The sequence below is a fragment of the Piliocolobus tephrosceles genome, chromosome 16 (assembly GCF_002776525.5).
Source record: "Piliocolobus tephrosceles isolate RC106 chromosome 16, ASM277652v3, whole genome shotgun sequence".
Taxonomy (NCBI): Eukaryota; Metazoa; Chordata; class Mammalia; order Primates; family Cercopithecidae; genus Piliocolobus; species Piliocolobus tephrosceles.
The window spans coordinates 24923515-24940580 of NC_045449.1; the positions used below are offsets into that span (position 1 = coordinate 24923515).

At 42.0% G+C, this 17066-nt stretch overlaps 1 protein-coding gene across 2 annotated transcripts in view; it reads right to left on the reverse strand.

The window, feature by feature from the left end:
• The window catches only part of TMIGD1 (transmembrane and immunoglobulin domain containing 1), an 18348-nt gene extending 1556 nt beyond the window's left edge, over positions 1-16792 (reverse strand). Inside the window, exons 1-5 of one of the 2 annotated variants that reach the window (XM_026447096.2) lie at positions 16739-16790; positions 14776-14882; positions 11707-11985; positions 7366-7644; positions 1040-1143 (exon numbers count right to left, since the gene is read on the reverse strand). In XM_026447096.2, coding sequence (XP_026302881.1) covers positions 1040-1143; positions 7366-7644; positions 11707-11985; positions 14776-14857 — 744 coding nt within the window. In that variant the 5' untranslated portion in view covers positions 14858-14882; positions 16739-16790. Of the gene's footprint in view, positions 1-1039; positions 1144-7365; positions 7645-11706; positions 11986-14775; positions 14883-16738 lie in introns of both variants that reach the window. The other variant, XM_026447097.1, reaches the window with a different exon arrangement.
• Positions 16793-17066: the final 274 nt, after the last annotated feature.

Sequence of the window (17066 nt, forward strand, 5' to 3'; positions counted from 1 at the left end):
CTCTACAAAAATTACAAAAATTAGCAAGGCATGGTGGTGCATGCCTGTGGTCCCAACTACTTGGGAGGCTGAGATGGGAGGATCACTTGAGCCCAGGAGGTTGAGGCTACAGTGAGCTGTGATCATGGCACTGCACTCTAGCCTGGGAGAGAGAGTAAAACTCTATCTCAGAAAGAAAGAAAGAAAGAGAGAGAGAGAGAGAGAAGAAAAGAAAGAAAAGAAAGAAAGAAAGAGAAAGAGAAAGAAAGAAAGGGAAAGGAAGGAAGGAAAGAAGGAAGGAAGGAAAGAAGAAAGGAAGGAAGGAAGGAAGGAAGGAAGGAAGGAAGGAAGGAAGGAAGGAAGGAAGGAAACAACAACAAAAATATGCTTGGGATTGGAATAGGGAGCGGAGTGAATTGCTTCTTGAGAGACATGGCTGCCCTGTTACTATGTGTTCCAAGGAGAATGCCCCTTGGTGAATGATGAACTCAGCCTAGGGCTTTCTGCCATATTTGCTGTTCTTTGGCACTGGCTTAACTGGCAGAGTCAAATGCATGGCATTAACCTATGCATGTACATATTCTGAATCATACCAACCAATGAGGATAACTACTTTATAGTTCAAACCCCAGCCCACTACAGCCAGGGCATGTGGCTGTAGTCCAGAGGTGAGCAGCCAGTGCCATCTTTTTCATGCAGATCTCTGAATCTAGAGCAGATGTTCCTCCTTATGCTTATTTATTATACCACAGGTACCATAGCAACAATAAAGGGAAATTTAAAAGGAAGGAAAATCAGCCCCCAATTCCCTATCCCTGGCAACACAGCTATTTTCAATTCAGGCTTTGCCCATGTGCACTTCTCTTCTTTGTAAATCTGTACTCATAATATACCACGTAATTTTTATTCCCTTGAGCAACTGTATTTTAAGATCTCATGGTAGAAAACCAGATTTGACTTTGCCAAGAAGGGTTCCTAACTGAAGTAACTTATAGTTCTAGCTTTCTGCCTTTATTCAGATGATCGTTTTTCACTTAAATAGCTCAGAATACTTAGATACCTCCATTATTTTCTTTCTTCTAGCAATCAGTCCAAAGCACAATGTCAGAAAGATCACAACACATGCAGCAATAATGGCCTCTACTGGTACACTCACAGTTTTATCTGTTGGAAATGCAAACACAGGGAATAAGAATGAACATTTATATACTTCCAGTACATCCCAGCAATGGTGCCTTGAACTTTATGTATATCATCCCCTTAATTAAACCTTCTCAACAATCTCAAAAGATAGGTATGATTGTCCTCATTTCACAGGTGAGGAACCAGGGGCTTTGAGGGGTTATAATGCTTGTCCAAAGTCATAGAACTAGGCCAGGTGCAGTGGCTCATGCCTGGAATCCCAGAACTTTGGAAGGCCAAGGCGGGCAGATCACTTGAGGTCAGGAGTTCAAGACCAGGCTGGCCCACATGGTGAAACCCCATCTGTACAAAAAAAAAAAAAAAAAAAAAGCTGGGCATGGTGGTGAGTGCCTGTATTCCCAGCTACGTGGGAGACTGAGGCAGGAGAATTATTTGATCCTGGGAGACAGAGGTTGCAGTGAACCAGGGTCGCACCACTGCATTCCAGTCTGAGTGACAGAGCAAAACTCTGTCTCTCCAAAAAAAAAAAAAAAAAAAGGTCACAGAACTAGTAAATGGCACAGGCAGGTTTTGAATCAATTCCTTTGTGGATTAATAATTTATTGTAATATGAGTAACTCCCCTAAAACAAGTAGGCCATTTTGTACTTCCTTCACCCACAGTTTTTGCCACACACAGAGCAGAATTAGATTGAAGTCAACGGTTTTGCCTGGATTTTGAAAAGCCCAAAATATATTGGGAAGTATCCCGGGGTGGGTGAGGGAAGAGTGGGAGGAAGGCTTTGAGAGCACGAAGAGAAAGGGTAAAGAGTTTTCTGGACTAAGAAGGAGAGAGAGGTCTGTGGGCCTCAAAAGCAGTGGGGAGCTTTGTACCTGTACTACGATGGTGCCCAAGCAGGTGACAAGACATTATAGAAGGTAGGTGGCTGCATAGTGTCTCTAGGGAAGTAGGACTCTAAGCATTAGCCTTCCCAACCTTGGCAAAGGTTTCCGCATCTCTCTAAATGCCATGCAAAGACAGAGGGCCTACTTCTAACTGGGACTAGGAAGAGATCAGCAGCAACCACGACAGCTTGGAAGTGAAAGCCTACTCCTTTATTTTCTAAACACCAGGCAAACTGAGAGCTACTTTTTGTTTTTTAGACAGAGTTTCGCTCCTGTTGCCCGGGCTGGAGTATGGTGGTACAATCTCGGCTCACTGCAACCTCTGCCTCCGGGGTTCAAGTAATTCTCCTGCCTCAGCCTCCTGAGTAGCTGGGATTACAGGCACATGCTACCATGCCCAGATAATTTTTGTATTTTTTAGTGGAGATGGGGTTTCACTGTGTTAGCCAGGATGGTCTCGATCTCCTGACCTTGTGATCCGCTTGCCTTGGCTTCCCTAAGTGCTGGGATTACAGGTGTGAGCCACTGTACCTGGCCAAGAGCTACTTTATTTATCAGTCACTATAGGCATAGTGCCTGTGTTTGCAAGCTTTCTAGGAGCCTCTGAAAATATTTGAGACCCAGAAAAAAATGATTGACCCCAAGATATGAAAATAAAGTAGCAGCCAGGCGCGGTGGCTCAAGCCTGTAATCCCAGCACTTTGGGAGGCCAAGACGGGTGGATCACGAGGTCAGGAGATCGAGACCTTCCTGGCTAACACGGTGAAACCCCATCTCTACTAAAAAATACAAAAAACTAGCCGGGCGAGGTGGCGGGCGCCTGTAGTCCCAGCTACTGGGGAGACTGAGGCAGGAGAATGGCGTAACCCCGGGAGGCGGAGCTTGCAGTGAGCTGAGATCTGGCCACTGCACTCCAGCCTGGGTGACAGAGCGAGACTCCGTCTCAAAAAAAAAAAAAAAAAGAAAAGAAAAGAAAGTAGCAAAATTAATCAAAATTAATCAGTGTTTAAGCATCTGTAAAATGCAGTCTGGCATCAACTGTAACTCAACTGTTAAATAATGATGTTTAAACCTCAAGAACCAAATGAGTAACTTATTTATAACAAAATTCAAAATCTATACAAGATATAAAAATTCTTTTAAAAATTTTACAGCAGAAAGCACAGATAATGTGCTTTGTTTTTAATATCTTTAATGTGATATGGAATGAAGCTATCAAAAGTAAAAGTGAAAGCCAGGCAGGGTGGCATACCTGTAGCCCCAGCCACTTGGGAGGCTGAGGCAGGAGGATTGCTTAAGCCCAGGAGTTCAGGGTTATAGCACCCTATGATTGCACCTTTGAATAGCCACTGCTGTCTACCTTGGGCAACATAGTGAGACACTTTTTTTTTTTTAGACAGAATCTCGCTCTGCCAGCCAGGCTGGAGTGCAGTGGCTCACTGTAACCTCTGCCTCCTGGGTTCAAGAGATTCTCCTGCCTCAGCCTCCCAAGTAGCTGGTACTACAGGTGTACAACACCATGTCCAGCTAAATTTTGTATTTTAGGTAGGTGGAGACAGAGTTTCACCACGTTGGCCAGTCTGGCCTCGAACTCCTGACCTCAAGTGATCTGCCTGCTTTGGCCTCCCAAAGTGCTGGGATTATAGGTGTGAGCCACCATGCCTGGCCAACCCTATTTTTTAATTTAAAAAAATTTCTTTCTAGAGATGGAGCCTGGGTATGTTGCCCAGTCTGGTCTTGAACTCCTGACCTCAAGCAGTTCTCCTACCTGGGCCTTCCACAGTGTTGCAATTACAGGCGTCAGCCACTGCACCTGGCAGGACCCCGTTTCTTAAAAAAAAAAAAAAAGTAAAAGTGCTTAAGGTCAACAAAGGTTTTTAAGTGACCTTGTCCAAGCCCCTGGATTCTGATGCCATCCAATGAGGGGAAGGAGCTTCAGTCATGGCTTAAATAACATTTTAGGCATTTAAAGGAAATTGAGCATGTGCTATTTCTTGTACAATTGAGTTTATGGATTGAGGTGCAGTCAACAAATATTTACTGGGTGACTAATGTGTGTTATGCACTATGTTCAGCTCTGCAAAAAATAGGACAGGTGTGGAAGGCTCCTCTGCCTTCATGGAGCTCATCTTCTAGTGGGGGAGACAGACATTAAACAAACAGATACTACAGATTAAGTATTAGAAAGGAAACAGGGTCATGAAATAGCAAGTGAAGGGCAAAAGCCAGGGAAGAGGGGAAGAAGTGACTTTAGGTAAATTTAATTCCAAAGCCCAATTCCTATATACCTTAAGATTAAGAAATAGGGTTTATCTCCCCTGTCCCCATAACTGTATAACACACTAACCAATTATTATTATTATTATTATTATTATTATTATTAGAGACAGGGTCTCACTGTGTCACCCAGGCTGGAGTGCAGTGGCATGATCATGGCTCACTGCAGGCTTGACCTCTAGGGCTTAAGAGATCCTCCTACCTTAGCCTCCTGAGTAGTTGAGACTACCAGTGCGTGCCACTACACCCAGCTGATTTTTCTATTTGTTGTAGGGACAGCATCCCAGCAAGTTGCCCAGGTTGTTTTGGAACTCCTGGCCTCAAGCAACCCTTCTGCTTGGCCTCCCGTAGTCCTGGGATTACAGGCATGAACCATCCCACGCAGCCTGTAATTACTTTTTTTATAATTTTCCTGCTCTTGATAATTTTGGGGGATTAAATGGATTAAATTTTTGCCCTCTCTTGGCTGTTTCTAAAAATTATTCTCATTAAGGTATGGGTCACATCACCCCTATGGAGAAACTTTGCACAGTGAGCCTTTTTCTAGTAAGCCCTGGTTCTGTACTAGCCAGCTCTGGGACACACCAAAGGGCCCTCACCTTACTGGGGAGTCCCTCTATTTGCGAGATGTCAAAACAAAGGGGAAGTAAAGGTAGGACAATTAGAAAAAGAAATCAGAATTCATTCACCGGTTGGAATATTTTTACCAAGCCAGATAAAATGAAGCCACATGTGACAGCTCTTACTCTGTCTTTTATTTACTTATTTTTTGAGATAGACTTTTGCTCTTGTTGCCCAGGCTAGAGTGTAGTGGTGCGATATTGGCTCACTGCAACCTCTGCCTTCTGGTTTCAAGCAATTCTCCTGCCTCAGCCTCCCAAGTAGCTGGGATTATAGGTGCCCGGCCATCACGCCCGGCTAATTTTTTTTTTTTTTTGTATTTTTAGTAGAGACAGGGTTTCACCATGTTGGTGCGGCTGGTCTCAAACTGCTGACCTCGTGACCCACCCGCCTTGGCCTCCCAAGGTGCTGGGATTACAGACATGAGCCACAGTGCCCGGCCGACAGTTCTTATTCTATAAACAAACTGAAGTAAACAACCTTACCCATTGGCTTGCTTAGGATTTCAAATTTCTGTTGAAAGTGACTTTGGTCTGGGCATGGTGGCTCATGCCTGTAACCCCAGCACTTTGGGAAGCTGAGGTGGCAGATTGCTTGAGCCTAGGAATTCAAGACCAGCCTGATCCACATGGCAAGACCTCATCTCTACAAAAACAATTTTTAAAATTAGCTGGTTGTGGTGGCACGCACCTGTCCCAGCTATTCAGGAGGCTGAGGTGGGAAGATCGCTTGAGCCTGGGGGGATGAGGTTGCAGTGTACTATGATTACACCAATGCACTCCAGCCTAGGTGGCAGAGCGATACCCTGTCTCAAAAAAAATAAAAGAAAAAGAAAGGAAAAAGAGACTCTGGCGAGGGTAATTGCATAACTGCGCCTCTCCCCTTGTCCTGTTTTACGGTCTCATTTGTAACCAGACCTGATATTTCCCTCCCATATTCATCATGGTTAAATAATCCCAACACATGGGCTAAATCTTGTGCTCAAGAAAAGATCTGTGATGTCATTTGTAGCTTTGCATGGCCTCATTTAGGTACTTCCTCACTGAGCCGTGAAGCCAGGAGAGGCCTCATGAAAATCTTGGCATGTAGCCTGAGCCCCAGCAGCAGAGCATTTATGCCACCCGCCGTGGGAAGTAGCTAAGCAAGAAGAAATAAGAAAAACAAGTTAGTTTGGAAGAGCCCCACCCAAAACAAGTTTCTGCCCACCTGAAAGCCAATTTGCTAAGCTAGCATCCTGATTGCCACATAAGCTGTATTTTTTTTTTAAATGTGACACAGAACAATTATGATTTCTTCTTAACCAGGAGGGATATAATTCCCTGGCCTCCAAGTGTGGTGTTCATAGTCACTTAGGATGGCAGGGCATGAGGCCCACCCTTCCATGCTTTTGTGGTCTTGGGGGAGGTAAATAGCCACAAAGCTTTTTCACTGCTTCTATCTCACGGGTACTCAGGATATTTGTGGGTTCGGTTTTTAAAACAAGGAGCCCCTGAGCAATTGTTAGTGCTCTGCAGGACGAATTACTGGTCATTCCAGGAATCACAGTGACGGGCATTCAACCTCCAGTAACTCTTCTTCCCCACCAGCCACTCTGTTCATGTCCCATAACCTTCCCCTCAAGGGGAAGGAAATAAGACACGCTAAGGTTATATCACCACAACACTTTTGGCAGGGGTTCAGTTGGCTTCCTGGGGACTGGCAAGACTGGTAATGAGTGGGTACAGGGAGGCAAATGACAAAGCGAATAACAAGATATGGGAGTCTCAGCTTGTTGGGCTGCTTCTGGTGTGCTAGCATGAGAGCAGACAATGTGTGAATGAGCATTTTCGGCATCTGCTACCCCAGGCATTTTGCCTTTCTCTTTTTGTATGAGCAAGAAATATGAGGAGGGAAAACCCCACAGATGGTAATTTGCTCTGTCATTGTAGAGGTGATAACCCTGGGTAGAGGAAGCATGAATCCAAGAGAAAGGGTTTTTTTCCCCCTTATTTTTTCCTACTCTCTCTGCTGATTAGCCTACAGGTTAGAATTTGAGTTAGGAGTGATTGTAGAGATCCATTTTCTTATCTAGTCATAATTTCTCTTCTCTGTGTGTTTTTTACTTCTCTTCTGTTAGTTATGAAGCTATGAACTCAAAAGTCCAGTTGCTACACACCTCGTTGCCCAGAAGAATTCATGGAAATACCCCTCCCTAAAAGCCAAGCAGAACCTGTTTCCTATATTTTGTTCTAAGAAAGGATCTTTGCTCAAAAAACAGTGTCCTGTACGGAATGGGCATGATTTCCCTAAAAGGATGGACTGGGATTCTTAGTGGAAAAATCCTTGGATGGGGATGATTCTCCAAAGAAAATCCTAGCCACTAATCATAATTGTTATTATCATTTAATGTCACCAAAAATATTTACTGAGCATCTGGCGTGAGTTTTGCACTGTGCTGAGTATTACTTAAAAAGAGAGTTACCTTTAACAATCAGGTGAAAGTCCAAGCTCTCCGTTTGCAGAGATGACTTTGCAGTACAACTGTAGGTTCCGTTGTCAGATTTCTCAACTTTGGTGATTGACAGCTGAAAAGACTCACTTGTCTGTTGGATTTGGTGATGGCTTTTCTCTAAATCCAGGAGACTACTGTTTTTGTACCACATCATTTGAGCCTGGGGGTTGGCTTTCACACTGCAAACCAACTTCACGTTACTGCCTTCCTCAACTGTTTGGAAGTCGTTTCCACTTAGGAGAGGAGGAACTGCAAGACTCAAGCATTTAGATTTAATTAGCTGATAAGCAGTAGTTCACTGTCAGAGTTCAAAGTCTTCCTTCAGTCTATCTCATGTGGTCATTTATTCATTTGACAAAAATTTATTAAATACGTACTGTGTGCCAAGCACTGGGGTAACAAGGGCAAATAACACTTCCAGTTCCAAACCTCATAGAACTTTTAATGTGATGAAGAAGACAAACCATGAAACAATATATGATTATGAGCATGATATATAGTAATGAATCTATGACAAGCAGACAATATATAACACTACCCAAGAGTATAACCCTTGAGTCTTTGTTCTCTGAGACTTAATAAACCAACCTGTGCCAGTGTTGCACAAAACAGTACAAAATTAAGAAGGCATACACTGCAATTAGACCTAATTCCATCTACACCATTTACTGTGACTCTGAGAGCGTTAACTAACTGCTAAGGCCTCTGTTTCTCATGTAAAAAAATGGGATAATCATACATCTCCTGAGATGCTGTAAAGATTAAATAAAATAATCTCTGTAAAGAATTTGCCACAGTGCTAGCTACTATTATTATTACGGTGGTGGTGGTTTTGAGGGCTACTCTCACCGTCTGTTTTTGCATTTTATCTAACCATTGCCTTGGTAACATATTTACCAATGCATCTGTGCGTTTTCTCAGTGGTGCTCTAGAAATAATGTCCTCCTCCCAGGTGTTCTAAGCATGAGAACTCTGGCATCTGTGGAAGGCACATGAGTCCCTCTCATCCCTCTGTGTGAGCAATTCCTTCTTCCCTCTACAATAAGGGGAGTTGTAGACCCATAGACAGTCAAACATGCGTATCACCTTGTATATTCTGGCAGAAGTGCAGAATAGTAATGAAATGGTTGGAGAGTGGGAACTAGGAAAAAGATAGAGACGGAGAAGGAGGAAAAAGGAGCTTGTATAATCTGCACACTGAATAATTAGACCCTGAGTAGGCTGTGCTATTAATAACTGTCTCAGAAGAATGACATTTTGTTGCTCTTTGGAATGAGCTTGAATTCTGTATCAAATCCAACAAGGATGTTATATGGTATTCAGATATGCAGGAAGCTGCCGGAATAGAAAACATAATTGCCAAATAGAACAATTCCATTTGTGGACAGATTCTGTTAGTGATTTCTTTTTATTTAACTATTTGAAATTAATTTAAGCACATCAGTATATGTGAATATCCCCTCTGTAAAAATTAGTACATTTCAGATAAAGCTAAGATCCAAGCTGGTCACTTCCTGACCCCCATAGATACCCGCTGCTATGAGTTTGGTGTAAATCCTTTCCTATCTTTCTTTTTTCCTAAATAGTTTTCTATACATATAGTGTACCCATAGGAAATATATCACATTATTTTAGGGGCATGGAAAGGATTTACATAAAATACTTCATTTCTCTCAATAACTTGCATGTTTTTGAGATATGTTCATATTGAACCACAGAGATCTAGCCTATTGCTTTTAGAATGCATTACTTTAATCATTTGTGTTTTGATGGGCATTAGGTTGTTTTCATTTTAAAATGTTAAGCAATGATACAATAAACATCCTTGTACATATCTCTTTGTGCCTATGTGCATGTATTTCTCCAAGGTTAACATCTAGAAGGAGAAATGCTGTGTCATAGGATACGCACACTTTTAATTTTGATAGGTATTATGAAAGAGGCGTTCTTAATTTAAACTTTCAGCAACGATGTATGAGAGAAACTGTTTCTCCATATTCTCCCCCAAATGGTGTATTATCAAGCTTCCATTTAGTTCTTGAGCTGCTATTTATAGCAATAATGGTCCTGCCTTTGAAGGGTACATAATATCCTTGTCACGTTTTATGAGCTCATTTTGATTTATTGGTTGATGACTTTGTGTCAGTACTGTCATTATGGATTACTGAGCAATTAACTATACACACACACACTTAGCAACAATGATATTTAGGAGACTGTTATAAAGAGAATTTAAAAAGTGGATTGAGGCTGGAAAACTGAAAACAATTTCTTTAAGTCATCAAATCACATTGTTGGCATTTCTGCCGTGTCTCCCTTAAGAGGGTTCCATCAGCCCAGGCAACACAGCAAAACCCCGTCTCTACAAAAAAATACAAAAATCAGCTCAGTGTGGTGGTGCGTGCCTGTAGTCCCAGCTACTTGGGAGGCTGAGGCACGAGGATCACTTGAGCCTGGGAGGCAGAGGTTACAGTGAGTTGAGACTGTGCTACTGCACTCTAGTGTAGGTGACTGAGTGAGATGCTGTCTCCAAAAAAACAAAAAAACAAAGAGATTTCATGGAATAAGCACTTAAGCACTAGGTTAGAATTAGAAGCTTGGAAATTAGTGTTTTGTTCTCAGCCGCAGCTATGATTTGAGCCCCTAGTCCGGGCCTTAGTTTCCTTAGCTGTCTTTATTTTTTTTTTTTTTTTGAGACAGGGTCTCACTCTGTTGCCTAGGTTGAAATGCAGTGGGGCAATCATAGCTCGCTGAAGCCTTAACCTTCTGGACTCAGGCTATCCTTTAGCCTCAGCCTCCCGAGTAGCTGGGGCTACAGGTGTGTGCCACCATGCCCAGTTAATTAAAAACATACTTTTTTTTTTTTTGGTAGAAATAGGGTCTCACTATGTTATGTTTGTAGAGATAGGGTCTTTCTACCAAATCATACTGCATCATCATACCTCACCCATCGCCATACCATCCACACCATTCTCATGCAGAACCAGCTTTTCACCCAATGACCCATGTGATCACCTACATAGTATCACTTGACAGTCCCCTAAGCCTATACAGTTCCACCAACAGGTTACCAATACCCAGAACCCAGTCATTGAAGAGCTTCATCTTTTTTGACTTTAAGGTAATGTTTAAAGATTCCCTAATGAAAATCTTTTTTTTTTTTTGAGATGGGGTCTCACTGTGTTGCCCAGGCTGAAGTGTAGCGGTGGCATCTCAGCTCATTGCAACAACCTCCGCTTCTTTAGTTCAAGCAATTCTCCTGCCTCAGCCTCCTGAGTAGCTGAGATTACAGGTGCCCACCACCGCACCTGGCCAATTTTTGTATTTTTAGTAGAGGCCAGGTTTCGCCATGTTAGTCAGGCTGGTCTCGAACTCCTGATCTTAAGTGATCCATTTGCCTCTGCCTCCCAAAGTGTTGGGATTACAGGCATGAGCCACTGTGCCAGGCCATGAAAATCTGTCTAAGCAGAACACAAAAGCTAGGCACTACAAAGGAAAAGACTTGTAGCTTTAAATATATAAACATTTAAAATTTCAATATGGCAAAAAAGAACTATAAAAATTTTCAAAAACAAGTAGGAGAAATACTTACAATTCAAAATGACAAAGGACTAATTTCCTTAATCCACAAAACCCTCGTACAGATTAATGAGAAAAAGGCATAAAACCCAACAGAAAAAAATGAGTTAAGGATACCAGCAGGCATTTCACGGAAACAAACAAAACAGGCCAATATGTTTACATAAAGGTGAACACCCTCATTCTTAATTTAAAAATTGAAAATAGGCTGGGCGCAGTGGCTCACACCTGTAATCCCAGCAGTTTGAGAGGCTGAGGTAGGCAGATCACTTCAGGTTAGGACCTCGAGACCAGCCTGGCCAACATGGTGAACCCCCCGTCTCTACTAAAAATACAAAAATTAAAAATTAGCTGAGTGTGGTGGTGGGTGCCTGTAGCCCCAGCTACTCAGGACGCTGAGGCAGGAGAATCGCTTGAACCCGGGAAGGCAGAGGTTGCAGTGAGCCAAGATCGCGCCACTGCACTGCACTCCAGCCTGGGCAACAGAGCGAGACTCTGTCTAAAAAAAAAAAGAAAGAAAAAAGGAAAAGAGAATTTCAAAGGAGGCTGGCAAATTCTCAGAGTTTGACGATACTCAGTGCTCATGAGGGTGAGGAGAAATAGGTACTCTCATGCTTTGTGGTGGGAGCATAAATTGGGCAATTTGGCAATACCAAGACCTAGATTTCAACTACCACTTCATATATTACAGACATTACAGACCCACTAGCCGTTTCTGTTCCCCTCACTCACAAATAACATTCAGTGCCACCGAAATGGACACGGACGGATCCCTCCCCAGCTTGCAGGTAAAGCTGATTCCGTTGTCATTTTCACTGATGGAAGAGACACAGACAGAGCTGGAATTCATTTTGTTTCCAGATTTCAAATCCACTTTCCCCTCCTCTCGGTACCAGAGCAGTTCTTCCTCTCTGGTGTGATTTTGAACAGCACATATCAGAGACACTTGGGAGCCAGGTGTAGTATCCAGGATATAGTTCTCAGTTTTACCATTCACAGTTAAAACAGAACCTGGGAGTATAGGGAGAAACTATTTAGATATACAGAGTGAACAACCTAAATGCTCATGAACAGGGGATTGGTTAAATAAGTTATGTTACATCAGTAGAACAAAATAAACTCTGAACAATTAAAAATAGTCATATTGATCTATATGATTTTATAATGAAAAATATTCATAATGTATTGTTAACTGAAAAACAAAAAGATTAAAATGTGGTCATCAAATTTTGGTGCACGTTGGAATCACCAGGGGATCTTTTAAAAAGTACTGACGTAGCTGGGTGCGGTGGCTCACGCCTATAATCCCAGCACTTTGGGAGGTAGAGGTGGGAGGATCGTTTGAGCTCAGGAGTTCAAGACCTGCCTGGGAAATATAGTCAGACCCCTTCTCCACAAAAAATAATAATAATTAAAAAAAAAAAAACATTAGCCAGGCGTAGTGGTGTGCATCCGTAGTTCTAGCTACTTGGGAGGATAAGGTGTGAGAATCACTTAAGCCCAGGAGGTGGAGGTTGCAGTGAGCCAAGATCGCACCACTGCACTCCAGTCTGGGTGACCGAGCAAGACCCTGCCTCCAAAAAAAAGTACTGATGCCTGGTTCTCATCCCCAGACATCTGATTAGTTGACGTGAGTGCAATCTGGGCATTGTGTTGTTTAAAGCACCTCACCCCCAGCCCTCAGGTGATTGTAATATGCAGTGAAGTTTGAGAAGCACCAGGTTAGAAACCAATACATACAGAAAGATCATATACACACACACATACACACATTTTCATGGAAAAAAGACTTAGGAAAAAATCCCATATATATTGAATACATACACACACACACATTTACTTGAAGGGATTGAAAGTAGGAAAACAAGGGAATGAAATGGAAAAATATTTACGGTATAAACATTAGGCAAAAAAATGCAGAATATAAGTTAAAGCTCTAATAACTACTACCAATGTATCAAAATTGCACATGCATATGAGTAAGAACTGATTTGAAAACACTTTTATGATTAAATGATAGGATTATGGACAAATTGGGTCTTGCATCTATAATGTTTTAATATTGTTTTGGCAGTGAAGAAAAATAAAAAGATGTTTAAGTAGCTAGGGTTTGTGTGGTAGACAAGTTTTTGTGGGTTGGGTGATCAGGGTACATAGTAGGTTTTTTTTTTTCTTTCAGCTCTGACTTTTAGAAAGCTATTCATTGCGTAGTATGAATTTTGGTTTTTATTTTCCTGGTTTAGAAGCAAGTAACAAAAGCTAAAAAAGAATTTTATCTGTCAGAAACCTGTAGCCCAGATAGCATTTGTTCATATGTTCTGTAAACACATTAACCTTCCTTTTAAAAAACTTAAGCTGGCCGGGCACGGTGACTCATGCCCGTAATCCCAGCACTTTGGGAGGCCAAGACAGGCGGATCACCTGAGGTCAAAAGTTTGAGACCATCCTGGCCAACATAGTGAAACCCTGTCTCTACTAAAAATAACAAAAAAATTAGCCAGGCCTGGTGGTGGGCTCCTGTAATCCCAGCTACTCAGGAGGCTGAGGCAGCAGAATCACTTGCACCAGGGAGGTGAAGGTTGCAGTAAGCTGAAATCAGGCCACTGCACTCCAGCCTGGGCGACAAGAGTGAGACTCTTTCTCAAAAAACAAAAAACTGAAGCTACTTGTAAAGATAATGGTATTGTCTAGTATTTTTTTTAAAAATATGGAATATTGAGTGGTTGTCATCTCTGGATGAAAGTATTTAGGGGGATTTGTACTTTTTTTTTTTTAATAGATTGCCTAATTTATTTTACTATGACCACGCATTACTTTTAAAATCAGAGGCCGGGCGCGGTGGCTCAAGCCTGTAATCCCAGCACTTTGGGAGGCCGAGACGGGCGGATCACGAGGTCAGCAGATCGAAACCATCCTGGCTAACACGGTGAAACCCTGTCTCTACTAAAAAATACAAAAAACTAGCCGGACGAGGTGGCGGGCGCCTGTAGTCCCAGCTACTTGGGAGGCTGAGGCAGGAGAATGGCTTAAACCCGGGAGGCGGAACTTGCAGTGAGCTGAGATCCGTCCACTGCACTCCAGCCTGGGCAACAGAGCGAGACTCCGTCTCAAAAAAAAAAAAATAAAATAAATAAAATAAAATGAGAAAAGAGTGGTAGGGGAGCAAATGCTGGAAAGATTTTCATGTGAAATGGTATGTTCAGATAAACAGAAGATTATATGGGGTAACATTACTAATAAAATGCATTAAATTGTAGGAGGATTCTGGTGGTGGCTCTGGAGAGAATAGAATACTTCACCTTGTCTTGTAATAATAAAACTCTAAAAACAATAGTTTTCCCTTTTTTTTCTGAGACAGAGTCTCACCCTGTTGCCCAGGCTGGAGTGTAGTGGTGCCATCTCAGCTCACTGCAAACTCTGCCTCATGAAATGGATTCACACCATTCTCCTGCCTCAGCCTCCTGAGTAGCTGGAACTACAGGCACCTGCCACCACGCCCGGCTAATTTTTTGTGTTTTCAGTAGACATGGGGTTTCACTGTGTTAGCCAGGATGGTCTCAATCTCCTAACCTCATGATCTGCCCGCCTTAGCCTCCCAAAGTGCTGGGATTATAGGCATGAGCCACCCGCCCGGCCTCCATTTGATTTTTTATTGTTAGCTAACTCCTATACTGTGAGCCATGCTAACTGTGTAGTCATTTCAATTTGGAATTTAAGGATATATCCAATGCCCATTGATCATTTTTCTTAATTGGAAATTTTTCTTTATCTAAAAAGAGGTCAAAAAGAACTTTAACTTACTTGTCATCTCACGTGGCAGAAATAAAATTACTAAGAGAAGAAATCTTCCCATTTGCATTATGACACTGCTGTTCCATGCCATCTTTAATGAGTTAAAGTAGGATCTACTAAGGGAAAAATAGTGCTGTTGGTTTTGTACTTTGGTTTGTGAACCTTCCTTCTGTCTATTATGCATTTAAAGTGAAGTCCCAGATGAATCATCCCCGCGGTAACAGTACTACTTCTAACTTTTAATTAAACAACCCTGCCTGACTAAGTTCAAAGTACATTTAGTAGTAAGAATTTTTTTTTAAAGCAACATAAAGAAAACCACAAGGAAATAGGCTGTGACAGATATAGCAGCGTTAGGGTGCCCTGGGGAAGATAAAACCAAGAGTCTTCCCTAGAGAAACTGATAGAATTTCATTTTAACAGAATGAAACTTGTGTCATTCTCAGACAGTCCCTACTGAACAAAGCAATTCTTGTTCTGAAAGTTTCTCTTGGGTCGTTTTTGTAAAGATGTTCTCCGATAAGAGAGAGTTTTTGAGATTACTCCAAATCCCATAGATTGAAATGGTGTGTACTTAGAAAAGACTCAACTGAAACGTGGCCTCTAATTTAAACCATGTTAATCTTGCCTGTCTCCCACTATTCTCTCTCTCTTCCCCTTGACCCATATGTACTAAAAATAATAAATAACAAAGGTGTCCTTTCTCCCTTCTTGCTTTTGCTCCATCTCTCCCTCTCCCTAAGATATTCTCCACTTCCATCTGAGAAAAAAGACATATATTCATTATTTCCTTTCAAGGGTACTACTATAAATATAGTGGAACCACATATAGAAAACTTTCTGTGCAACAGGGACTGTGCTAAACCCTTTACATACATCCTTTCTGTCACAATTAAGCCTCCCAACAACGCTCTTGAGGTCGTTTCTATAGATTTAAAGAGATTATGTAATTTGCCTGGATCCCACAGACAGTAAATGTCAAGGTCAGGATTTGAACACAGGACTCCCAAGACCATGCTCTTAACCACCCTACTACTACCCTACTCTTAACCACCCTACTACCCAATCTACTGCCTAGATTAATATTCTTTTCCTTTAAGAAGCTGCTGTTAGGCTGGGTGCAGTGGCTCATGCCTGTAATCCCAGCACTTTGGGAGCCGAGGCAGGTGGATTACCTGAGGTCAGGAGTTTGAGACTAGCCTGACCAACATAGTGAAACCCCATCTCTACTAAAAATACAAAAAAAAAAAAAAAAAAATTAGCCAGGCATAGTGGTGGGCACCTGTAATCCCAGCTACTTGGGAGGCTGAGGCAGGAGAATCGCTTGAACCTGGGAGGTGGAGGTTGCGGTGAGCCGAGACTGTGCCACTGCACTCCAGCCTGGGTGACAGAGCAAGACTCGATCTCAATAAATAAATAAATAAATAAATAAATAAATAAATAAATGTATGCTGCTGTTATTCTTTTCCAGTCCCTGACCACTTGGAGTTCTCTCCCCTTAACACCAGTATTAACCTACAAGAGCTGAAATATACCTATACCTACTCTGCTCCTCTCCATCCCAGGCGTGTCCCAACAGGAGTAAGTTTCATTCACGCCAGGCTCACCCTTTCTGGCAGACAAGCCTGCATCAATCTTTTCATAAGATGCAATTACTACTGATATTGATTCTTTTGTAATTTTAAATATTTGCCAAAAAGATTTCTATCACAGTGTTGTAACAGTTATGATTGCAGAATGTGGTCAATAGTAGAATTTTCTCAAGCACTCTCCACTACAAGCACTCAATAAAAACTGAGAGTGCAGGCTTCTTGCCAGACCTCACCCCGCCCTATTAAGGGGGCAAATCTATGTCTTCTCTTTCCTTCCACTCCACCGACACAGCAACTTTTCAAAATGTATTTCCCTCACTTGGCTTGATTTTAATCTGTACGACTCTCTACTTTCTATATAAGACAGTCTTACCACTTACCTCTTGAACTCTGAGAAGCTGACTTCCTTGGCCAACTGTTCCTCTGCCTGAAAACCCTAAATGCTTTCCCTGTTACAATCCTTTATAATACTTGAATTTGAACACTTTATGACAGCAGGATCAAATAAATAAGATAACTTGGGTTCAAAGTCTGTTTCTCTTTATGGAGTCTTAGAGAAGATAGTAATTGGGAAAGACATCTTCTTAAGATCTAAGTTTCTATGTGTACCTAGGTTACTAGGTGGGGCCAGATGTTAATAACAGGGATGTGTTGTTCCAAGAAAGCCTGAACTTGTGCAAAACTCTGTAGCGCATCTCACTGAATATT